This window comes from Salvia splendens, chromosome 15 (assembly GCF_004379255.2).
Source record: "Salvia splendens isolate huo1 chromosome 15, SspV2, whole genome shotgun sequence".
Lineage (NCBI taxonomy): Eukaryota > Viridiplantae > Streptophyta > Magnoliopsida > Lamiales > Lamiaceae > Salvia > Salvia splendens.
Window position 1 is genome coordinate 11049311 of NC_056046.1, and position 27054 is coordinate 11076364.

The 27054-nt window shown below is 33.8% G+C and overlaps 2 protein-coding genes and 1 pseudogene across 7 annotated transcripts; all 3 read right to left on the reverse strand.

Annotated features, from left to right (window-relative positions):
* Positions 1 to 460: 460 nt before the first annotated feature.
* Positions 461 to 6491, reverse strand: LOC121766324 (probable peroxygenase 4). 6 transcript variants are annotated; one of them, XM_042162587.1, is made up of 7 exons: positions 6239 to 6491; positions 6029 to 6127; positions 5849 to 5934; positions 1829 to 1923; positions 1108 to 1233; positions 889 to 1032; positions 461 to 771 (listed from the first exon to the last, which is right to left on the reverse strand). In XM_042162587.1, the coding sequence occupies exons 2-7, from the start codon at positions 6123 to 6125 to the stop codon at positions 753 to 755; spliced, it is 567 nt and encodes a 188-aa protein (XP_042018521.1). In that variant the 5' UTR covers positions 6126 to 6127; positions 6239 to 6491; the 3' UTR covers positions 461 to 752. The 6 variants fall into 6 exon arrangements, with proteins under 6 accessions (XP_042018521.1, XP_042018522.1, XP_042018519.1 ...); XM_042162588.1 differs by having other exon boundaries at positions 461 to 768; positions 6228 to 6491; XM_042162585.1 differs by having other exon boundaries at positions 6029 to 6145; positions 6228 to 6491.
* A 4507-nt stretch (positions 6492 to 10998) lies between these two features.
* On the reverse strand, positions 10999 to 19129 carry LOC121766694. The gene is made up of 12 exons (XM_042162961.1): positions 18666 to 19129; positions 18240 to 18357; positions 17804 to 18147; positions 17577 to 17708; positions 17374 to 17472; positions 16859 to 17291; positions 16707 to 16772; positions 14146 to 14179; positions 11935 to 12074; positions 11639 to 11764; positions 11445 to 11571; positions 10999 to 11182 (listed from the first exon to the last, which is right to left on the reverse strand). Exons 1-12 carry the CDS (start codon positions 19088 to 19090, stop codon positions 11127 to 11129), a joined length of 2100 nt encoding a protein of 699 aa, XP_042018895.1. The 5' UTR covers positions 19091 to 19129; the 3' UTR covers positions 10999 to 11126.
* Positions 19130 to 21936: 2807 nt separating this feature from the next.
* On the reverse strand, positions 21937 to 25401 carry LOC121766695 (annotated as a pseudogene).
* Between the last annotated feature and the right edge of the window lie 1653 nt (positions 25402 to 27054).

Genomic DNA, 27054 nt, shown 5'->3' on the forward strand with positions numbered 1-27054 from the left:
TTTATTGAAAGTGCATATATATTGCAGGGTGGTGAAATATTGAATATTCAGTTTCTATATGATCTAACTAAGGATTTTCAAAAGCATGCAATCAGATGCAGACTAGGCCAAAAAAATAGACAAGTCTAAAATGAATAGTTTCAAATTATGAACCTCACAATCCACTAACATTACATCAACCACATTTTCTCTTTCTCTTCTTACTTTACTAATTGCACATAAAAATTCATGTCATTTATGACTTTATCTATTTTTTTTAATGGATAAAGTATTATCTATATTCTATTAATCTATTCATCGTATTTTATTCGAGTCTGGCATGTGTCAGTATGAATATAAGTTCAAGGGACCAGCTAATGATTGTTGTGTCGTGGATATAAACTCAAAATAAAATCTCAAGATTTTGTCTACTATAAAAAAGCACTAAACATAGTAGTTTCAGGAGAAATTACACAACTACTAGAATAAAACATCTTCAATGCAGAATAGGCCAATTACAACTTCGAATTCATACAGAAACACAATATAACAAATTTTACATTCCTCACAAAATACAATTTACAAACACACAAAGTATATCTTTTAAAACAACACAAAAAAAAAACAAATAACAGATGCATCAGTTGGTGTTATATCAACATGGTGAAGAAGACATCAATGTCGAAACCCGAGGGTGAGGTGAGGTGAGATGAGATGAGAGGGAAGGTCGACGTAAGTTATCAAGGCTGATGATCTTATAAATCTTTTGTTCGTCAAACATGGATTGTGCTGCTGAAAAAGAAAAAAATGTACTTGTATAACTAAACACCTGTTCATTTACTGAATGAAATACCAAATAAAAAGAAGATTACAGTTTTAAGCTACTCATCCATGGAAATGAATATTTACTTTTTCTTCTTAGATGCTTTCTCATCAGCCATTTTCTGGAAGAGGGATCCATCATAAGCAGCTCTTATTGTGTCTTTGTGCAGCATCCCGTGTTCGTCCTTGCAAAGGTAATGCAGTATCTTCCACTCTGTGTAACCAGCCAACCTGTACACACAAACCCATTGTTATTGCACATTACTCCATTGCTTGACAAATGAGAAAAGATTTGAAAAAATGTACCATCCACCATAGTCCTTTGGCTCCCTGTTGGATTTCATGAACTTTTGCAACTCTTCTGCAGTCAAGGCTTGTCGTTGCGTAAGGGCATGCTTTGCAAATATCTCCTCAAACTTTTCAGAAACAAACCTTCCAAGTGAAATCAAGAATACCAGCATAAGACACCCATATTTCTCTGTTTTCCATACAGATATATGTTTGATTGATATAGTGCAACACATGAAAAAGTTAAGGGTTTGAATACTTTATTGAGTACTAAAAAATTACTCCTACTAAATTATCATTGGAGAAAATACATAAAGATATGGAGTATAAAAAATGAGATTCTGACTTTATAGTAGTGATGATAAGGAAATCATATCCCAAGCGGAACTCCCTATAAACTATGATCAAGAAAGTATTGCATGTCACTAGTCATTGCATGCAAAGGAATCATGGTCATCAAGCACTATAAAATTTCTTTTGTTTGCCTCCTCAATTTGTCTTAAGCTTATAATAAAATATATTCCACTTGCATTATCAAACCATCATTTGATCAATACAAAATTATACTACTACTTCTTTGCTAAAGGCAGTAAATCTTGATTAGAAAAAAAAATGCTTGTAATGATTGTTAAAACATCCAAGCTAGAATTTAGAATAATATCCCATGTGAAGACTTATGAAATCATTAAAGTGTCTTGACTTATAGTATTCATGTAAAGAATAAGAAGGAGAAGTGTACCTTCCTTCTTTGTCATAGACACCAGAATCACTAGTATGCTTTGCCAGTTTGATGTTTTTCACCTCAATTGGAAAATGAAAAGAGAAGGGTTGCCCCTGCATCCAGTAAACCAACACAATACCATAATTTCATTTTCCATTTGTGGCTTCTAGATTATTCACTACCAAAAGAAAGTAACTAGTAAAACCCTCACAATATATCTATCCTTGCACCTTGAAGATCACAAACAGTAATACTAAAAGGTCCATTCATGACAAGGTTGAGATGACAATTTTTTTAGCAACGTATGATAATATAGAACTTGTGAACTAAGTGGATTTTGTCTTTCGCAATCATAAGCAGTTTAACTCGTCACAAAAGTGAAAATTCAAATAGCTCTCATATAATGAATATAACAAGTCATGATAAATGGAAGTTATGGTTATCAACTTATGCAATCACACATGTCTTAAATTAAAACTATTTAAAAAATGGTTATACACCTAAACTGTGTTTAAAAAATGTTCTTCCTAACTTCTTTAATAGCTTCTAGTAATACATTTTTTGTTATGGACATATGCACCCACGCTATATCTTGTTGCTTTCTGTGATATTCTGATACAGATATTTTATATTATATACTATTATATTTATTAGTATTCTATGATATTCTGATACAGATATTTTATACTTAAAAGTATTATATTTGCAATTTTATGCATGAAGTGGGCTGACAATCCGAATGATGGAGTATGATTTATTTCAATGTTTTGTTGGGATTTGATTTGATTTTGAGTGTATGGGGATATTTTCCCAGATTTTTATAGTGCATAAATATTTGTCTGGTGTTCGATAAGAAATTTAGCTAGAAGATCAAAATCACTTTTCTAATTGTCGCCATCTCTCATTCTATGGGTCCCTTCTCAGTATCTCTCACTTTTTCTACAATTATGTCTCCATTTCTTCTCTACAACTCTTGAATATCTCATAGCCAACTACAAACGCATGCCTAAGATATAAATTACTACTTAAAATATTTAGGAAAATGTATTATTCATAATTGATATTATAATTTACAACGCCTCAAAAAAATTATTACTATCATTTGCTATGATGGATAAGAAAATAAGGTTTCCTAAACACCTTAATTTGATTCGACAAACTTAAATGATATTGGCTAGGATTGAAGAAATCCTTAAAATCATAATAAAAATACTCAAGAGTGAACTGCACCAAATGACCCTAACTTTTGCACTTGTTACACCAGTGACCCCTAACAAAAAAAAAATAGCACCAGAGGGGCCTAACGTTAAATATAATCACGAATCATATTTTTTCGGACCAAAACACCCTCAGGCCCTAAAAGGGCATTTTTGTCACTCCATTATATTGCTGACATGTGATTTCTGCCACATTTTTGTCAACAACTTCTTATGTAATCTTCTAATAAGTTTTTGTACTTCATACGTAATTAAAATTTTATCATTATTTACACATTCTAATTTTTTTTATATTATACATATTTATCATTATCTGCATTAATTAATATGAACATAATAAAATGAGACCATTTCTTCCTTATAAAACTCATTTTCTGGTATTTTTCAGTATTTTTATTTCCCGTAATTTATTTTATTTACATTGATTTATGGATCAATTTTATTTATTATGAAAATATCCTAATTTTGCAGTATTAATTTATAAATTTACATTGTCTTATTTCAAATACTATTGTTAATAAAAAATCTTGAAGGATTAAATAGCTAATATCACATGCTTGAATTTTTTTACAAATATTACTCACGTTTCAATTTTATCATGAATGGCAAGAAACTATGCAAATTTATATCTAAAGATTGAATGTTATATGATGTTAAAAATTTCAGTTTGAGCTAAATTAAAACATCAATAAAATATCAATCATAAAAATCGTCTTAAAGTTAGGCTTAGAGTAACAAATTAGTTCGATGATATATAATGAAATAATATTTTAAATGTCAATGTTTTCAATAAAATAATTATCGTATCATTTAATTAAATGTGAAATATTTTTATTATGTGTATTATTGATTCGGATTTTATTGCATAAATAACTTCACTTTTCCATATTTTTGTTTCTCAATGAATTTCCTACATGATAAGTACTATATTGTTACCACTAACTAGAAATAGAGGGAAAAGAATTTTTTTTTGTACAAATATTGACAAAACTTTAATCATGTATGAAGTACCAGAACTTATTAGGAAATCACTTAAGAAGATACTGACAGAAATGTGACAGAATTCATATGTCAGCAAATTTAGGGATTGTCAAAAATGCCCTTCAAGCTATTTGGGCATTTTCGTCCGAAAAGTGGCTAAAAAACATGATTCGTGATTATATTTAACGTTAAGCCCCTCTGGTGTTATTTTTTTTGTTAGGGTAAATGCAAAAGTTAGGGTCATTTGGTGCAATTCACTCATTACTCAATCGTATGTATTGTCAATCATAAGAGTATACATCTCCATATAGCATACTCCGTACATAATATCTAAAAACATATTCAGATAAAAAATAAAAGGATGAGAGAAGGGCCAAGAAATATCGGCCTCGTATCATTTCTAATTGGCATGCGATTCTACTTTTGGCCTTCGCTTTAAACTTGAAGCGAGGTGTGTCGTTTCCATTTGTGTTGGAAGGTAAAAGTGGAATTTACTATGATTACTATATTTAATGATGGGTGTAATGTACCAGACTATTAGTTCTAACTTCTACCTAAAAAACTAATTTTATGTTCTCCTTTCACTTACGTATTTTCAAATTGGGGAAGTCTTTTAAATGATTCATACTACTAACTGTATTGTTTAAATATTTATGACAAATGGTAGGAAAGATCACGAATCTGGTTGATTTCTTATTAACACCATGTCTTTTAAAAATGACCGATTATATAATAATGTTAACATTCTTATTAATTGTCTCATAATCACAAATTTAGGAAAAATTATATGTGATGTAACAGTTATAAAATACTATATGAACACAATAACATTTAAATATAGCATTCGTGTGATGGAGCCCTACAAAACACAATGTAATTATTTAGAGCAAATTTTTAGAAAAATAACTAAATTTAGTTAATTTCTAGTCAATTCCACATCTTTTGAAGATAACCGATTATATAATAATGTTGACATTATTATCAATTGTCTCATAATTTCAAAGTTGAGGGAAATTATATATGATATGGCATTCAGAAAAATATTATATAGACAAAATGTCCAACTATTTAAACGATGCCACATCATTAACACATGCCATAGGACAACATTTAAAGTCCTGATATAACTTATGTATTTTTTAAAGTTGCAAGATTAACAAAATTTCCAATTTATTCCATTATTGAAATGATTACTCCTCCCCCGTCACATACTAAAAATGGAAACTTAATACTATCAATTTATTACTCACATCTAATTTAATACGGACTATTTTATCTCTCTCTTCTATTTCATATTTTCTTCTTTCTCTTTTTACTTGACTTATTTTATTTTTTTTCTTTTATATTTTATTAATTCCATACTCTTCTGTTTATAAAAAAAGTCTCTTTGATCAACGAGTTTTAATAATTTTTGGTAAAATAAGAAATGTAAGGAAAAAAAGTTGGTAAAGGAGAAAGGGGAGTTTCTACGTAAATTTGACTATTTTTCGCGGTGAGGAGCATTAAATAAGATTATTTCGCCGAACTATGTGTATCACACATGTTGATGGGTGTGGTTCCAAAACTAGACCGGGTAGACAGTATACTAATAAAACCAAATTTCTGACAAATATTGACCCCAAACATTTATGAAATTAAAAAAAAAAGTGTATTTTGGGCATTTAGGGTGTGATTTTAGGGTCCTGCATTTTAGGAAGAATGAAAATCCCTATTTTAAAATCGGTAAAAAAATCTTAGTAGAAAGTAGAAACGGTCCAATCGGCAACAAATCTACCGTGATTTAAATATTAAAGCCTCAACAAAAACACAGATTCACCGAAATATCAGTAAGGGATTTTACCGGTCTCGTTTTCCGGCTGAGGCCGACGTTTATGAAGAAAGCGGCGACGGAGGACAACGATATCCCCGCTCCAATTGCTCGAAATCCTGAACAAATCAACAACTCATCCCCATCAACACACCACTAATTTCACCATAAAACTCACAGATAGAGAGAATTAAGAGAGAGAGAGAGAGAAACCTTCAAAAGTTTCGGAGGGGTAAATAACGCCGTCGTTATTTCGATCGAAGAACATAACATGTTTCTGTAGAGCGCTAATCTGATTGTGATCTTCCATTCCTGTATAGCATGCAGATTCTGTCTCCAATTAGTGAATATATGGAAAAAATTATTGAAGAAATAAAATGGAATTGGGAAAGGGGAAGGAATAACTTGTTGCCTTTTGTTTACTTGTTGAAACAGAGTTAGAATCTGAAGCCACAAAAAAATGCTGCTTTTACAACGGAGATATACAAATTAAAGGAGAAGGAATCACTGCGGTTGGTTCATACAGAAATGGGGGTTGGTTTGCGGTATTTATAGAAACGGAATGATAGAGAGAGGGATTTCAGTGTCAAATCTCGAACTAATTTTAGTTTAATTGCAGAAGAGAAGATGGGAGAGAGTGAGAGAGGGCGCTGGCCGAGTGTGTGGAAATCTTTAGTCTTTTTTTGGCAAAGATAAATAAATCAAAATACCTAATCATTCCAAAATTGATAAATTATAAATTTGTACATATTGTTATACAGGTGTTATTAAACACGAGAAATAAATCAAAATACCTAATCATTCCAAAATTGATAAATTATAAATTTGTACATATTGTTATACAGGTGTTATTAAACACATTAATTATAGTACACCAAATTATCTTTAAAATTTCAAATATTATGGGAATATTATCTTTTATTTGCCTTTATATTATTTATTAATTTTGATTTGGCACGGTTACTGAAATTTACTAGTATATTTTTAAAAAAATATATTATTAGAAGATAAAGTACAACAACGATTAAAAGTTAAAACAATGGATGGTTACATCATCTCATTGGTCACGCAAATCGTGCTCTTTTTCTTTATCCCTACGTTATAATAATTGTTTTTGTTATCAATTAATGTACAATTATCTTTATTCTTATCATACAAATTAACAAATATAGACACAACTTCGACCGGCAAATGCAGTTTATTCCGTAAATATATAGCTTAAATAACTGCAAATTTATTTGGTAAAATAATCAGACGCGCTATCCAAATTAAAGCCAACCATATTTCATAATTAAACCTTATAAAACGATTTATTATTATTATAATAAATAAATAAATAAATAGTAAGATCCGTACGGTTGGGCGAATTAATCTTGCTGGACAAAAATTCTTTTATTTATAGTTTGACCAACATCTGGTAGTGGTACCAAGTTGCCAACTCTTAACAATGCCATGGGAAGAATGTTTGCGACTCATAGTCTAATGAATCCACATAAATAAATATATAATGTTGCGCATGTAGCCAGAGAAATAGATTACTAGTAAAATTAAACGTGGGCCCTTACCATGGGCGGATCCAGGATTTAAAAATCGTGGGGTCGGACGAGATAATTAATATAATAATATTATATATATTATAAAAATACATTACAAATAAAATTATCTTTGTTTTATCACGATAGTTGACTTTTACGAGTTCATATTTTTAACTTTTACGAATATTCATATTTTGAAGCTGGCCGAAATTTTATTATTGGAAATAATTGCAAACATATCTTCCAGTAGTTGATTGTGTTCAACATTAGCACCAGAAGAACAGATAAAACTCATGAGAACAGATACAAACTCAAGATATTTTTAAAATAAATTTATCCATTAATTTAATATGGATGGTAATAATAAAAAAACATAAGTATATAATTATTATATTCATAAAAATTAGGTCAAATAAACAAAATAAAAGTAAAAAAATAATAAAACATGATTAAAAGAATATCAATAACGCACCAATGTTTTTTGTGCAAAGCCTATGCCCCTCAAAAATCTTAATCTTAGTCTCCTACTATAACTTTCTATTTAATCAAAATAATAATTTGGTAGAAATATAGAATTTTTATTTATAAAGAAAGTTGTAACTCTTGTAATAAAGATAAAATTATTTAAAAAGGACAGTATTGACTGATTTTTTTAACTAATAAACTTAAATAAATTAGGAATTTATGTAAATTTGTGGGAAAATTAAGGAGAAAAAAAGTTAATACTACATGGCTTAGAAAATTATTGGCAGGCGAATTAAATGAAAAAGCAGTATTAACGGCGAGTGACCAGAGGCAATCAATTAGATTTTTTACTTATAGATTTTCTAACCCAACAATCAATAGGAGTATTAACCACTTATCAGCCCAAAAATCAATATTAACCTCTCTGTTCATCTTCTTCGTTGAGAATACATCAGCTTCTTCTGCAACCCCTCCCCTTATCTATCTCTACTCTATTCTTATTAGTATTGTTCCTTTCTCCTCTTAGTTTTTGGAAAAGGCGGAAGGCTTCGGGTAGAGTTGAAGCTGGCCGTGGGGTCGGAGACGGAACTGCACCAGGTCAAAGGTCGAAGATGATGTTTTCCGGCAGTGTTCGGTGGACCGCCGGTGGGGTCGGCCGACCACGCGCGACCCCACCTGGATCCGCCAATGGCCCTTACATTAAAATTAATTAATTGCTAACCTAATAATTGTGGCATGATAAAAATGATATAGATTGTTGCGGCGAAGGAATCACGTACAAACAAGCTACGCTTTGTCAGAATTATTTCTAGTAGTATTACCTTTAAAAGGGAAAAAAATAAGTATTTTAGTAGCAATATTATTTTAAAATATCAGTGGAGTAATTCTAAATATAAATGTAAATTTGCTTATTGTGGAAACATGAGAAATTATATTATTCCTCCGGGCTGTTATTTATTTTTGGATGTTTAGCTTTGGTTTTTATATGATTCCATTTTAGTTTTAGGTCAAAATGAAGAAGAGAGATGTATTGGATCACAGGTTGATGCTCGCTCAGTTGCGTCAAGTCACCATTTACCACTCTTGAATCCCTTACCCTATTTCTTTTGTTGAAAAAAATCACAACCTTCTAATCTCTGAATTACATGGCAGAAGATTTCATGTGTTTAATTTCCACAATCGTCGAGTCGAATTCACTCAATGTTACTTGGCTATTAATTAACCGTTTGAATTATATTTCAAGCACCATATGGGAAAAGTTGGTACTGCAATACTGTTTTGCGTTGTCTCCTTAAATCTGTATCCATTTCGGAGAGAAAAATCTTGAATAATTTTTAGTTAGAGCGAAATTTGCCACGGGATCTTCTTCCTAAAAGGCTAGCCCCCATCTCCCGACCACTCGGATACATATTAATAATATATTGAGTGAACTACATAAATGGTTTCTAGTTTATGAACAAATTTGTACGTTGCACTTCACATATTTTAGATGCGGAATATTTTTGTCAATATTTTTTAATATTAACTGTCGATAACCTAGAATAACTATTTTATACAGATACCAAAAGTAGAAAGGATAGTATTGTGGACAACAGCGCATAAATGAGCTCGGCCAATCAAAGCGGCAATTGTCCGAATAAACTGGATAGCCACTCACACTTTGGCTTTAGCCTATATTAAATCATCAATTCATCACCATATTATATACGTACTACTACGTTCGTCTCTTATTTAATTCACCTCTTTCTGTCGCGGCAAATTAAAAGTTAACCAACTTCAGTTTAACTTTAGACATGATATATATTTATATTTATTACTAGTAGTAAGGTATATTAAAAAGGAACTATTCCCTCCGTCTTTCACAGGTGACTCGTATTTCCACATAATGTTCCACTTAAGTTGAGTAATTTCTTCTTTTAGCTTGTATTAAAAGAAAAAAATACTACTTTAATACGAGTCTACCGATCGAATAATTATCTCCAATTCACAATGAAATCTTATTTCGTGACTACAAAAGTTGTCCCTCGAAGAAATCTAATATCAAGAATATTCAACATATATATATTACAAGTCTTATAAATTATAGTACTACTATGTTATCTTTGTATGGGCAATCAATTTCGATTCCAGTTAAGTGTCTCGTTAACTAAATATTAAATGAAATCCATTCTTAACTTAAGACTTAAGAAATACAAACCATTTGTATTTGGGTATTCTTTTCTTAAAGTCGTGATTATCTGTAAAGCCATGACCTGCTTGTATAAGCATAACTTCGGAATATTGCACATTATTAATTTTGATCTTTACATTTTTCGATTGTTATTTGTTAATCAATAGCTAATTGCTTAACGAATTGGTGTTGGTGTATGCTGCATCACTTGTCCACGTAAAGCATGCCTTCTAGACTGAGTTCACATTAAGGGCCTCACGCGGGGTCAGACTCGGGTCAGGCCGGGCCGAGTCTTAGTTCTTTTTCTTAATATATGTAGAAATTAATCATTTTTAATCAAAGAGTTGTCAATCCATATGTTGGTATTTTAAGCTAATATATATAGTTATAGCTTGGTTGAAATGGAGTACTAGAGTGTTTGTATTAGTGTTACGAATGATAAATATATATATATACACGCATCACAAATATAAATTCTCTTGTGCTTATTTTTCTTGTATTTGGATATAATTTATTATATAGATATAATATTTGTAATTATTTTGTTTGGTTTTATAATACTTTATTAATATACAACACTTAATCTCATTAAAGTTAATCAAAATAATTTCATGTCCGTTCGAAATAAAATAACTAATTAATTCAGAATCGGACAGTTACGAAAAACTATTTCCATCCATTCCCTGAAGATCAACTGTTTAATTTTTAGAACCCAAAAAACATGCAAGTGTTCAGAAAATAGTATTCTGGTTCAAATAACAATTTAACTTATTGTGGATATGACAGGTTGGATTTTGGGTATGAAATTAAACCCAAAAATCAAATAATCGAAAGACTACATTTTGGTCTCGACAACATTTAATTCATATAAACCCAATTCAAAATGTAACTATGCGCTACATATATAGGCCCAAAACGTCATTAATCATTTTTCTTCAACTTTTTTTTTTCATTGAAATGGAATAACAGCCAACTATTTGTCCACGTGTAAAAGCTAAAATGTGCACAATGTATACAATAACACAAATTATTGGATGGATAATGGAAGTGAGTATGTTACATTTGGATAATACATATTCCACAGACTACATGGCATTTTACAGTTTTTTATGTATAATAATGATAGTAATAATTGGCTAAATTAGAGAATGCAGCATCTGATGACTATCCCTTTTTCCAACCTAGCATCCTCGTTGCCTGTTAACAAGAAATATGAATTTTACATAAAACACGAGAAAGTAAAAGATAATAGAAAACCAAACATGAAATAGAGATTCTTGTTTCATATCAATAACAAAATTCAAATAAAATTCTTCGACTAAACAGCCAGTTCCATAAAAGGCATCTCGTAATCCGCAGTTCAGATCAATGAAGGAAAGCAAGCAAGAAGCTAGAGTGATGAAATGTGATTCATAAATTTCTAGTTTGTCTACAAAGAAGCAAATTAGAAGAGACTGACCGTCAGGAGGCTGAGACAGCTTACGATTTTGGGGAGACATCATTTCTTTTTTGAGCTGTATCAAGATATCCTCCATTGTGCACTCTCTTTTCCAGTTAGAAAGCATAGGGAAGCGATTGGGTTCGACCTGGAAATTGTTCGTTAAAGCACATCTGGAATAGCGCATAACAGGCCTCCTTAAGAGGAGTACTTACCACACCAGTTTCTAGGTTTACACAGCTCATATTTATCCGTGTCTGGAACCTCACGTTTGGCGGATTATCTGGATAGTCTTTCCCACAGAATAGTTTTAACGGGTATATGCGCCCTTCGTGTACAGTCTGTTCATACAATTACAGAGGTAACAAGCAAATTTTACCAATAATTTTTTCAAGATTTCGAGTCAATGAATATCTGGGAAAGTGCACGATCAAGGGAAATGGAATTTATAGTAGTACACAACTTTCGTGAGAGTTAAATGAGAAAAATAAAAATGTAAAGGGGAACTAACATTAGGAGGACCGATGATGGTTCCTGTCCATGACTGCATGTATACATCATCGGCATCATCCATCCCATAACTTACAGTTCCATCTCCTATTCCCTTCTCTCCTCTCTCGAGCTCTTCCAATAACCTGAAGCTCCTTGGTACTGAAAAGGGAGCATTGATGTCATCATGGATCAATATGGTTACAACATAATAAGTCCTCAAAGATGACGCATGGAAGCGCGGATGCATGAGTATTGAGTAACATGAGTTACATCACTGAAGTGATCTAAGAAATGGCTATATGAAACACAGAATTCATAACAACATCCAGGCCAAAGCTATAGTTGCAACTAAATAATTTAGGGTGGAAGCCCCAGTCTACTATTATCATGTAGATAGATATATCAACTTTTGGGATGACCATTAATAGGAGTTTTAAAAAATTAAATTGGCATGCTCAAAAATTAGTTGAGTAGCTATAGTAATTTTATCATTATTGTTTATTAGTAGAACAGCATAACATCCAGAGTTACAATTGTGAGTCTGACAACAAAGTGAAACATCAACATGGCAGTATATGGCATTCTCAAAACTATCAGAGAAAGATTAATCACTAAAGTGATAATGTTGTATGAACTATGACAAAAACAGACAGCATACTACAGGAGCAGAAACAAAGATGGAACCTTTAGCACGACAGTAAAATCCAGTTTTACGACACACCTGAGGCCTGACAGACAAATAAACCTAATCTCTAGTATGTAGCCAAGTAAGAAGCATTAATATTAGCTTCAAATATCACTACTCGTGAGCTATTAACTGAAATGCCCTTCGTTAACAATGTTTGAAACCCGATGCTACATAGCATCAATATTTGTATAACCTTTTGGATGAATTTCTTTCACATGTCATTTCACATTTTTCATTAAAAATGTATTCTCAACTGTTCCAGATTTCTTACCAGTACAAAGTATTAATGTTCTTACAAAGGAGGTTGGAGAAACAAAGGGCTAAATCGATTTAGGTAAACGGATGTCTGAAGAAGCCAGATTTACGGTAGGTCAAGTGTCAACATAAGATGTCTCACACCCTTCTTTACACTGAAGATGAAGGAAGAGACAGATCAAAAGAAGCTGGGCTGACCACAAGCATAAATTTCCACCTAATTCATTCTTAAACTCTCACTTCAAAACCTTTGAGCCAATCAAATATTCCTGTGTGATTCTGACAGGTTGTATATCAGATTAAGGTCTGAACTAAGTCGTGATCATTTAGTGAAGGGGGTTTTTTGTTGTGAAACTTCAGAAACAAACTGTAAATCCAAGAAGGTTATAAGGTTGAATTACAGCCAAGGAAACAGCTGATCACAAGAAGTGATCCATCTCAAAAGATGATGAATAACAGCTAAACTACTAGTTCTGTATAAATCACAAAAACCTAATAGTTCAGTATTCACCAGCAGCAGCCACTAAATACCGACCCAACTTAATCATGCTAGCTAACATTTTCATGAAAAAGTTCATCGGTATTCAGCTACAGTGAGCCGTGCAGCATATAAACCTCTTAACTAGTCAGACATGGACACGAACTAACGCCAACGTTGTGCAGCATATAAACCTCTTAACTAATCAGACATGCACACGAACTAACGCCAACGTGCTGAATCAAGATACTGCATTTCACCCATTACAACTTAGGTTGGGTTCTGCATTATTAACTTAGTATAAATAGGCTGCTTCAAGCCATAGCAGCAGCCATGCTCCTGTGACCTCATCAAGGAAAAGAAGCTACTCCCCTGCATCATACTTTCTATAAAATCTTAATAATCTTATTCTCAATCTACTCTCTCCAAAGAATTTTCTCCTTAGGAATCCAGTGCACCATTTATCCGATTCCTAAATTTCAATTGCCGCACGCCCCATTTATGTGAATCAACCGAAGAAATTGCTAAGCTTATCAGAACTAGGTTCAAATTTTGCATAAAATATGTAACATACAGCAAACAGAAGTTTGATAGCTGAAGATATTAAAGTAGAGTTCAGTTTCTTAGCAAATTCTACAGCATTTCACATCAAAAGACAAACCAAGGAAACTTAATCAATGGCCCCATCTCCCCAAAGTCGAAGTCTGTAACCATCTAGGAGACCCCAACAAAGAGGGACAAACATAAAATAAAAGAAACGAAAATAAGATTGATCTGAATGCGAAACTAATTAGGGGTTGGAAGCTCACCAACAACCTGCGAAGATCCTTCAGAACCCATATTTCACTGCACGCTGAGAGAGGGAGAGAGATCAAAGAAGTGAAAAAGTCAGAGTTGATATCCGCAGTGTATGTTATGACATTTGAGGACAGGATGGCTTTGCAATCTTCGAGGATAAATAGCAATAAAAGAATAAAGCTCCCAATTAGCATCTCCCAAAAGCAGAGGGCAAACTTGTATTTCTCCACTACGAAAAGGTGCTCAATTTTCTATGCTATTCTATATACTACAACTATGTGTCTATATGAATAGTTTTCATTATTCTTTCTCACCAGTATCATTATTTTGGTATGGTTAAATGTGGATATTTTAGACACTAAAGGCCAAAAGTGGTCCTTAACATATGACGATTTTATGATTTTGGTTCTAAATATTATCTTTTGAATTATTTAGTCTTCCACAATTGAAAACAGGCCGGATTTAGTCCTTTTTGGACAGCACCGTTAAAAATTGACGGTCAATGCATGTTTAAGCTATTTTGACTGGATTAGGAGTTTAAATTAGAATATTTAATTTATTTAAAACTAAATTACGCATAAAACTCTATATATTATAAGCATTACAAAAAATCCGGAAAAAAATAAGAAAGAAAATACAGTACATTACTGAGGGTGAATCTGCAGATGGGTCTGTTTTCACTTTTCGCCTTCTTCTTATTGTTCTTGAGCTGAAACAATCCCTTCAAAAATGATTCAACAATTTGTTTATGGGATTCCAGCATCATTTCGTTCTGCTCCATCTCCATCTACGCTGCCTCCGTCTCTCGCAATCTCTATCCTCGCAATCCTTCGCCAACGTTTTATCGACGCCACGATCTCCTCCACCACGCTCCTCAACTTAAATTAATTTGTTAATCATGACAATCCCATTAATTTCATTAATCAAAAAGCAATGAAATAATAATGAATTGATAAATGAGCATACGCTATGTGTGCAGCTAAATCACTGAAATTTCCGGCAATTGCTAGAACCCAAAAATTCAACTGGAAAGAACCCCAATTCAACTGGAAATCGTCACAGCCTTGAACTAGAATCAGCCCTAACAATCGAACCAAATCGAAGATGGAACAAAAAAAAATATCCAACAAAAATGGGCCGACTTCCTCTAAAATGGAACATAGAAATTCAACGAAAATGGCTCAGATTTACAACAAATTGAACTTGGAGAGGCAATGGTTGCAAAGAAGTTTCCTTCTGGGTTTGCCCAGCCAAGCAATGACCACCACCCAGCTGTTTTCATGAGATCGTGCTAGTGAGAGGTGTTTTCCTCTAGAATTTCTGAGTAATCGATCGGTATTTGAGCTCTGGAACTGAATCTCTTATGTTTGACACTGTCGGTGAATCCTAATTTGGTGTTGTTCTTTGATTTGAACTTCAATTTCACAATATTCTGATCCAGCAAAGACTTCAGTCGAGATCCGTCACCGGGACCCTCTTGCTTCTGCGCGATTGGCGGTGGTGCGGTGTCGTTCTCCATCGCGTCCATGTTCTTGAATAAGAACTACGACGAGAAGTACCTCCTGCCGCCAAGATGGTGCGGGAACGCGGCGGTGCGCTGCCTCTCTGCCACCGCGTGGAGCTTTTTTTTAAAATGATTAATTAATAATTTAGCAGGAGTACTGGTAGTTAACAAAACGTACTTAGTTACCTAATCCCATCAAAATAGCTTAAACATGCATTTACCGTCAATTTTTAACGGTGTCGTCCAAAAAGGACTAAATCCAGTCCGTTTTCAATTGTGGAGGACTAAATAATTCAAAAGATAATGTTTTGGACCAAAATTATAAAATCGTCATATGTTAAGGACCACTTTTGGCTTTTACTCTATTTTAGAATACAATTGGTATTATACTGATGCTCTTTAGCAAAAGAAAGCCTGGTATTATTGTATTAATATCATAGAATAGAATAGAAGTGAAAGTTAGAAATGACTTTGTTAAAGTAACAGAGAATTTTTCCATGTTGAGATGCTTTGAGGAAAACACTGATAAAAGTTTTAATACGCATTTAACTTCCCACAAAAGATTATAATATAAGATGAATATTAGTAATAAATATACAATAGCAGTACTAGTACTACTTTGAATGTAAAACTTGAAAAAATATTGAATTTCGGTATGAGAGGTATAGTAGTAGCAATAGCATTCTACAAAAATACTACTCATTTTCGTAGAATCTATTGTAAAATACTAAAATCGCATCATTTATATACTTTGTTAACAATATTTAATAGTGTTACGCAACCATGCAGATTTTCAAATCGGCAAGGATATCGCTCGATATTAAATTGATCAAATGGAATAAGCAAGCTTTAATAAGTACTAGAGCTTTTCATTTTGTCATTATAATATGGAAATACCAATGTTCTAAGAATAGGATAGATAAGCGAACCGATGAAGTTAGTTGTCTGTTCATACGTCAGACCGGTTTGACCAATGGTGAAACATAACATTTTGCAAAATGACTATTGCACTTGATCATTTTCAAGTAAATGCAATGTAGCGAACATAAACAAAAATAAAAACATTACATTATCCATAATGAACAACAGATTTTCTCCATGTGGAAACATAGTCACCAAGCTTGGAGATATGATCTGCCAATGTATCATGGAATTCACTTTCTAAAACCAAGCAAAATCACAGATAATCTTACTTTGTAGAGATTTGATGTTCATAATCATGAGCCCAGACCCTTACCAACCCATTCAGCCATGTCGTCATCAACGCCTGATGCAGGATCTTCCCTTCTTCCTTGAAATACGTATGCTTTGTGTCTGCCTGAATCTTCCGTTTCACGAATCACAGCTCTGCTCTTAACTGCCATTTCCCTTTTCCATGAGTCATGCTTTTGCACTTCGCGGGACAAGTCGCTCTTACCTCCAGCAACTGGAAAGTCCTTGAAGCCAGGTGATTGATATGAGCTTGACCCAATTTGATCTTCATTTTCACTCTCAACGAATTTGAAGGAATCGTCTCCCTTATATCTACTCGACCTCTCGTGCTCATGCCAAACCTGTGTCTGATTATTCTTGTTCACGGTTTGAGATGCAATCGGTCTCCTGTGGTCACATTTCAGACATACCATATTTCTTTTGAAGTTTATATAATTGCACCTACAAATATAGGTCCATGTGAATCTCCAAAATTCGACTGAGCATGTCCTCAAAATTATGAGTCGCATATATGAAGCCTTACGAGTCACACTCCCACTCGCCAGGATTCAATTGCCGCTTTGGAGGATTCTCCTTGCACTGCAAACACCTCGTATTTCTGGCAAAGTTGAGAAAGTAGCACCTGCAGGAAAAAATAACCATTTAAAAGACAAAAAGATAACAAGGAACGCTAACAATTTGAACGAATCAGTGAAATAGGAGTAAACTAGTTTCGACTTATTATACTTGTCACATTTCCAGTCGCCTTTCTTCAAAGGAAGATCCCCCTGTTCTTCTGATAACTTTTTTAACCTTTCCTGGAATAGGCCATTACACCTCAAGCACTTGACATTTCGAGCAAAATTAACGAAATTGCATCTAGACAAAATATAAGAAAATTATCATCAATATTATAAAACTGTGAATGGCTTACAGGTTATGCATATATGCTATAAGCTGGATATGCATCTTACTTGGGACAAATCCAATCACCTTGCTTTAGTGGAATATGAGTGTGACTCTGGTCTTGGTTGCCACCACTTTCTTGAGTAGATGGAGTCCGATTTTGAGTAGTTTCGTGTGTTGTGTCGTGATCATGGTCATCAACCTTGACGTCCACCATTTCTTTTAATAATGTTCTGACAGATTCTTTAACATTTTTGTTTAAAGATGGCTTATTTTCCACAGAACCAATCAGGGGATGAAGACCGTATGTCAACAAAAAGCGCATAACATCCACGGTTCTACCCCCTTCATCCTCACGTGCTGTCACATACGCTCTGTCACAATCACCTCTTAGAATACACGAGCTGCAAACCTACTAAAACAGAGCACATTATCTTAAAATATAGTAGTAGTACAACAAACACAACATGGTTCTCTTAATTAAAAGGCATACTCAATACATACATTTCCTTCATTTATCCCAACATGAGCCCTTAGACGCTTTCCCGAGTTTGCAACTTTCCTATCCGTGCTCGGACATCCAGATCCAGCAATTACCATAATGTCTTTTCGTGACAAGTATCTGCATATCAGAGTGTAGATTCATATAAAACGGGAACTGCTGCAAGTATTTAGCAACAAGCAAATTCTTGCAACATTTTGAGCGCTGCATACACACATAAGACAAGTACTGTATCTGATTTTACTCATTCCACAGCAACACAATCAATTCAAGTGTTTACCAACATAAACAAACATTGCTTATTTAAAACCACAGTCCAAACGAGAAACATTGACTATGTAAATGAAACAATTCAAACAGAAAATTAACAAATCATTTCTCAGTAAAGCATATAAGTTGGTAAAGAGATAGAGCAATAGATATAGCACCGTATAAGTTGGTACCGATCGCGAGCAAAATTCAAACAAGCAGTTCGTATCCAATTCGCCTCTTTACTGCCCACTTGTCCATTATTGGCGAAAGGGTTTCCAATTTCGTCAAAGTAGCCATTTTTCAACAGTTTCTCCATTAAGTCCATCCACTCGGGCCATGGATGTGAAATCTGGCTGCATGGAAGAGCTGGTTGCTGCGAAGACTCTTCTTCCTCTTCCTCGTGAACAGGATAATTGCGCTGGATTTTTGAGGATTGACATTCCTGAGCTTCATTCAGGACAAATTGAACTGCAAGATTATAAGCTGACCGGTTTGGGGAAGAAGAGTAGTGACTCACAGAAGCAGCCGAATAAATTCTAGGGTTTAAGAATTGGATCTTTACGGTTTTGATGCAGCTCTTTAGCATTGCAGCAAATAGCATTCGCAATTCGCAATTCGCAATGTTTTGACAGTGAAATCACTGAAATGAGAAAATTATCATATTCATGCTTGAAATTGCGTCAAGTTCCCAATAAAATTATAGTTTTATTAATAAATAAATTCAACTTTGCGTTTCCGTGAATTAAATTAATAAACGAATTCCAATTAGCTCAAATCTGGCTATTTGTCTGGAGTATATCAAATAGACATTTTTCACTAAAAAAACATACTAAACGCATTAAATTTCTAACATAAAATCCAGCCGATTATGAATCCTATTAGCTGCTATGTTCGGCAGCTCGAGAGATTTTGATTCAATCAATTTAAATTACATCCCAAATAGTTAAATCATAGGAGTAGTATATTTCAAATTGTCTCAAGTTAGTTAAACCATTTTCACAAAAATAAAATATTTAATCAATTCTTATTTTGCAAAAGAAATGTATGAATTGTCAATTTTCGCAAAGCCTGAAAAAAGTGAGGAAGAAGAGGAAAACTGGTAGTATATCTGTTAAAAAAGAACTCCCTTCAATAATCAGCCACGTGATTAAATTAATCTGGCCCTCGACCCTAGTGTGAAATTGTTTGAAGAATGTGAAATGCATTTGGTTTTCGAGTTTTAGGCAAAAACTATATCAACATTCAACATTCGACACCCAGCTTGGCTGTTTAGTTCCTAATTTTAAATATGCTAGCGTGGCACTAGTATCCTAATTATTTCCGAGAGCGGATAGCGATAGCCTATTCCAATAGCGCCACAATATCATAATTGTCAATTAATGGATTCGAAATAAATATTACTCACTCCGTTAGTCAAAACCTAATATGTTTTCCCATTTTAGAATGTCTGCGAATTAGAAATACATTTATCTTTTTCCTTTTTAGTAAATGAGGCTCATACTCTATAAAATCTTTACCGTCATATTCTATTATAAAATTAATATACAGAGTATAAAAGAGGACTCAAATTTTACTAACTTTTTCACTCATTTCTTTTACAAAGTCAAATAATTTTTTAAAACTCATGCCGAGTCAAAATGTAACAGACAAAGAAAACAATACCTTTTATATTAATAAAAATATACAGAGATTATGATATTATAAGATAATTAGAAAATAACATAAGTAAATACAAGTAATTAATGTATGCATATAATAATAAAGAATTATAAATAGAAGATAATAGTACGACATTTTATCACATAAAATGCAAAAATTTAAGGATTTTATAAAAGTACAAGAAACTTTTCAAGAATGAATAGAATTTTCAAAATAAAAATTTTCCTAGCCTTTTCGTGAGTTTACACTAAATCAATTGACAAATAATGTAGTAGAAAAAGTCTAAGACTAAAACCTTTGTGTAATACATTGGGGCAGTATTTTTGGCTTTTGTGCAAATTTAAAAAAAAAAAACCAAATCTAAAATAAAAGATGTGCGGTACTCCGTAACTAATTCTTCACTGGAAAAATGTACTCCATTTAATTGCGTATTAGGTAATGGAGAATAAACAATGTGCAAAACAACATTTTTATTTCCTTAGGGGTATTCAGTTTGCAAGATTGTATCCGGGATTAAACTTGTGGTGTGTTTGGTTAGTAATATTCAATCCCACAATTCAATCCTAGATGGATAATCATGGGATAATTAGTCATAGCTAACTCCCTATGACAAAAATAATCTCACAACTCAATCCTAGAGTGTACCTTGGTATTATTTTATCTTGGAAACCGAACATCACCTTAATATAGTACCACCATATGTAAAATATCTACCCATCTGAAGTGTTTTTGCCAAATTACACAAAATGCAAGTATTAAATTGAATTCATGTTATTAGTTGTTAAAACATAATATCCACTAAAATTGAAATTAATGAAAACGACATAATTTTTTTATATCTAAAATAAATGAACAAAATATTGACATTTTTCGCTAAAATACGTTATAAATGTATAGTTGTAATGCTCAACGGTATACAGATGAGTAAAATATAGACAAATCGCGAGTTCATTTTTTTTGTTAAGATAAACAAAAAATATTAAAAAGTGATACCAACATCACTATCTAATCCACATAAAAGAAAATAATGTAGATCTAGCGATGCATGTACACAAAGCTACCTTTTTAGCCCAAATACTAGTATAAATTAATGTGTAAGGAACTAAAAACAAATCATTTTAGTAACTATAGGAGCAACTATGAAATGGGGTGTAGAAGACGATTTCGATTTTCTGGGTATGAAATAGGTTTTTCGAGATAGATTTACTGAAGTAAATGAACAAAGAGTGGATTGAGATCAAGAAGAAAGAAAAGAAAAATAATCAGATCAAAGAAAGAAAAATAATCGAAGAGTTTGATTTTCAAATCATCACATTCTTTTCACGCTGATATGGAAGGGCGTTGATAGAAAATGGAGTATGTTTGTTTTATTTCTTTATTTTTATCATTGTATTATTATAAGTATGTTTAACTATTGTTTTATTATTCTTATGTTAAGTTTTATGAATACTGTATAAATGTGTTTTTTATTTGTTTGGTAATTCACCATTTTATTATTGTGATGTTTTTGTCCTCTTAATATTTTTTAGTTGTATGATAATTAATCTTTAACTATTATCGAAGTGTGTATATTCTTAAAAGCAATATTTTATTTGTCTTTAGTTGCTTAACAAATATTTCTACGTTCATTTTATTTAGTTCATATAATATGTTAATAATGAAAAAAGAATCAATTACAATAAATTTTAAAAATAAATTTAGCTTTTATACAGAGAAATTGACTAGAATAGAATCAATTAGCTAGGAGCACAAGAAATTTTCAAAAACAACGTAAATAATATAGGAAGTTCAGAGTGTCTAATAAGCAGTAACAAAGTATATCAAAACGAAGTCTAATAAGTAGTAGCAAAGTATATCAAAACGAAGCCAATAAATAAAAATATTTAAAATTGAGTGCTCGGCATTCATAAATACTCCGTGACCACAACATCAAAAAGATTTTCCAATTAAAAGATATTTCAAGATAATATACAATTAAGAAAATTCATGACAGAATAAACCAGAACTTACCTCCATCAACTTTCCAAGGTCAAATTTGGGGGACTTCAAGATCTTAAACTTTCTTATATACACATTCTGCAAGGGGTAGATGCTTGAAGTAGCCTTCTCAATCTCTTTCCCAATTGACTCTGGAATGAACTTCTGAACCAACTCCTTCAGGCTGCAGGACTGTGCTTGGTTAACCATGATCTCACGCATCTTCCGATGAATCTAGAAAATTACAAACAAAACATGTAAGCACATTTTTAATAACAATTAACAAATTGATGATTCATCGTATAAATTATGAAGTCCAATAGAAATGAAATAACAGTATATGAAAATTTTGAAGGTATTTTACCTAGCAAACTTGGCTGGCCTTTGCATAGCATGTAACCTTCTGTTGGTTCACATGCTTCTTAGTGAAGCCAATGCAAAACAACCTCAAAGTGTAGGCATCAGTTGTCTTGACATCAATATGTGCCTCAATAAGCGATTGTCTTTTCCTAACAAGTGATCTCAACTTATCCGTAGTGAAATCCATACCCTACGGACGACAAGTGAACAGCAAAATTTTAAGATAAAAAATGTAGTCAGAGGAAAATACAAGTATAAAACATGTTATGCATATCCAGAAGTTAGTGAGAACATTCTTTCCCTGAACATTCTCGACTCTGAGGCGGATCTTTCTGTAGGCGTGATCCTCGTCGCCTTGAAGATCAGCCAAAGATGCCTCAACAACACGGTGCTTAAGACCTTCTGAGGCGATCTGATAAGAAGAGAAATACCATTAACAAACAAACAACAACTAAGGTTGAGAAACTGGTCACTGCGAGTCTGCAACCATTTCTGGTAACAAACAAATCATAAAACTGCACAGAGTTCTTTTTATCAAAACATCATGCACCACAGCTATTTGTTTCAGAATATTCCTTTTTGAGTCGTTCGAGATAAACATTTCAACAAAAAATACTTCCCTTTACAAGACAGATATAAACATTTAATATGCTTCATCATTAATAAACGATCAGTTTATGTTAATTGAGGTCCATTGATTTCTAAAAGTGTACTACTTCCAAAACTGAATTATCCGAACGAGTATAAAACTCTCCATTGCTAGCGAGCAAGACTACTAGCAAATAAAAAGCAAAATATGGATATAACATGAGTGTCTGATTACTAGTGCTAATGTAACACATACATTGTCAAGTCCAGAAGGATAAGCATTTAAATCAAAAGAATAGGGTAACAATGGTAATCATCATCGTAGTAAAAATGCAAAATTAAAAGGAACAAAAACTGTACTTTTGTACCCTGAGTACGGGTAATTAGGGTTTGATATCATACCACTCCTTCTTTGCAAACGGATCGACACTACAAGAGCAACAAATAATTTTCAGCACAAGCGCTTCAGTTTGAGAACTTCAAAACGAAATAAATATTCTACTCAAACGGAATTTTAAAAAAATATGATTGGCTCCCAAAAATATAACGGATTTGTGGGCTTTGGTAATGCTAATGGTTTTGTGGGCTTTGGGAATTTAAAAAAAATATGATTGGCTCCCAAATATTCTACTTTGAAGAGGTTTTGTGTTTTTCATAATTGGCTCCCAAATATATAACGGATTTGTGGGCTTTGGGTAATGCTAATGGTTTTGTGGGCTTTGGGAATTTAAAAAAAATGATTGGCTCCCAAATATTCTACTTTGAAGAGGTTTTGTGTTTTTCATAATTGGCTCCCAAATATATAACGGATTTGTGGGCTTTGGGTAATGCTAATGGTCCACTTATAGTACTTTGTAACCTAATTACGGACAAATGGATGTTGATTGAAATTTATAAAAAAGAATAAAGATAATACTTCTAAATTTAAATTTTAATTGAATTATATTATAAATTAATTTATGACAAAATTTTATATGATTTTGAGCTTGATTCGAAATAATTATACAAGAATATTCAAAGGCACGTGTTTGAAATCTATTTTACTAAATGTAAATCGCGTTAGGCGTTAGCAAACCAAACGTATTTAGAATGTCAAGATACTATGGAAATACTGAGAATTTGTGTATGTTACCAACTTATAATCCATATATAATAAAAAATATATATATAGAATTGATTAATCTTTTAAAATACACAGACTCTAATTTGATTTCATTTGAAGAGTAAATTTGCCACGTTAGTTACAAATTGTCATGTGGGTGGACACATAATTTTTTTGGTAGGAGACTACTATTTTTTTGGTAGGAGACTGCACACTATACTATTTGGGTTGCAAGATTATTATCATGATTAAATATATATGTACTCCATATTTGGTTCACGAGATTAAGTTATGGACACTTTCTCCCAACTAAAATAATTTACCATTTAATCCTAGATGGATAATTAATGATAATGAGCCATGACAATCAAACTATACGTACGTATAGAGTATCGTTACTTTTAATGCAATCTCCATTCTCTTGTAAAATATATTAATTCAATTCAAATAAATTTGAAGTTATATTTTTTTCTATTGTAAATTTGAAAAGAAAAATCAAATGAACGAAAAAAGTTCGTCAATTTTTTAGGCCAGAAGTGGCTATAATTATTTGATTCGAAGTGAGTTTCTTTATTGTATTCACCTCACATATTGTATTTACTTGATTTATAATTACAGTTCACACAAATTTGAGGACACGAATGTAAATCATAGTTCACACGTGGTAGTGTTTTAATGAAGTATGCTCAAAATCTTAATAATATGACAAAAATGAGAAGCAAATGGAAATACTAATGGAAGCGAATATGCTATGCCAAGTTGGATTGCAAAGATACTACGCCACGTGTTCACTTCAGATATACATCGCGTGTCTCCTTACCGCTAACCAACACAACCGCCTTTACATCCGGCGCATTATTTCTGATTTATTACGGCATATATCAATATCAGTCATTTGATCATTTATTTTTGCGGCGCATTTGTCCGCGGAATTAAAATTTCGACGCGAATACGGAGAAAATGCAATCACTTTATTTTTTTTAAAAATCATACTTCATTAAAAAATATATATAATTACTAAAAAAAAGTACATTATTATAAAAATAAAAACCGGCTTCTCACTCCTTGGATTCCTCGTCGCCAGTCCTCTCGCCGTCGGCGCCGCCGCCCCCCTCGTCGTCATCGTCCAACATCCCGTCGAACCTCAAATCGCGGCGCATACTGTCGAGGAGGGGCTTAAGCTTCCGCTTGTAATGGGGGTCGGTCGCTTGGCGCCATTCAACCATCGCACGTAACAAGGTTTCATGTGCGGCGATGCGGGCGAATGAGGGGTTCTCGGGATCGTTTTGGGGGGTACTGTCGATTGAGCCTCGGCGGATCCGCTGGTGCTACCCCTCGACATCCGTGCCGCAGACTTTTGCCCAACCGGGCGACGGCGGCGGCCCAACGATGTGGGTGTGAGGAACTCTGCCTCGGTGGGGGAGTTCCACGGAACCAGCACTGCTACTGTACTCTCCGGAGGCGCTGATCTTCGTCCGCTTCGGCCAGCCAGATTCATCACCCGCAGTGAACTTGGGCGAAGACTGCACCACAAGAAACACCGGCCAATACTTGAATTCCCCGAAGCCCTTCTCAGCGTCGGGGAACTCATGATGAGCCAAGAGCTTCACATCCTTGGCAGACATGCCGCTGGTTGCCGAGCTGAGGTTGTTTGTGTAAATGCCGGCAAATCGGCTGAGTTGTCTCTGCAACCGTTCCTACTGTTTCCGGCATTGCACCGCGTTGTGCGCCTTCCCCCTTGCAGTTTGAACTGGAGGTAGCTTTGGCTAATGCGCCACCACATCCGGTCGATGTGCTGGTTCGCCCCGACGTATGAATCCTCCACTACATTGATCCACGTCTTCGCCAGCGCGACGCACTCGTCCATGCTCCAGACGGTCCTCTTGTTCCCGCTGGATCCCTCCCCCACCTCGCCTCCGTACACCGGGACGCCCCATCCCCTGCCCCTCATTCGCCCTGTCCTCCCTGCCCTCCCCGTCTCCGGTGGTGCGCTGGCGGGAGTATCCCAGATCGGAGAAAGCCCCAACTCCTCGAACGAGAACGTGTCGACGCCAGTGAACTGAGTCTCGAGAGGAGAGCTCGCCGGGTTGTCCGTCGACAGTAAATCCATAAAGGGCCGATAGACGTTGTCCACCGGCGATTGGGGGACCCCCTGCCTACTCCCCCCGCAGCGACAGGCAACCCATGCATCTGGGGCATCATCCCCGGCATCTGGGGCATCAACCCTGGCATTTGGGGCATCATCCCATACCACTGCGGGTACATGTTGTAGTACTCGGGCATCATTCCTGGTGGCATCTGAGACTGGGGCATCATCCCCGGCATTTGAGGCATCGCAGCGGACATCGGAGTACTCCCGCCGATGGAAAAATTGGGCGTCGGTGACTCGCTCGAGGTGGGAGAATCGCTCTCGTGGTGCTCCATTGTTGATTCGAAAGAAAGGTATTTTTAGAGAGAGGGAGAACCTTGTTAATACAAGTGGTGCAAATGAAATGAAGTTCAACGGGATGTATATATAGGAACCGGAAAAAAAACATTTAGGCCATGTTTGGTTGGCGGGAAAGTAAAGTTGGCAAGGAATATGATTCCTAGGAAAATGAATCTCTAGAATATGATTCTTAATAACTTTACTTTCCTGTGTTTGGAAAATACCAAGATTTTAAATTTTGTATTTCATTTAAACACCAAACTAAAGATAAACTTATTATTATTTTATTTTTAAAAAGAATAATAATTTTTTTAATAAATTATTAATTACAAATGACGACAATTATATTATTATTATATATATTATTATGATGGATAGTTTAAATATGAATCATTCATCACAATATATAATAATACAAGTATAATTATAGTTACATGGAGTATTATAATCA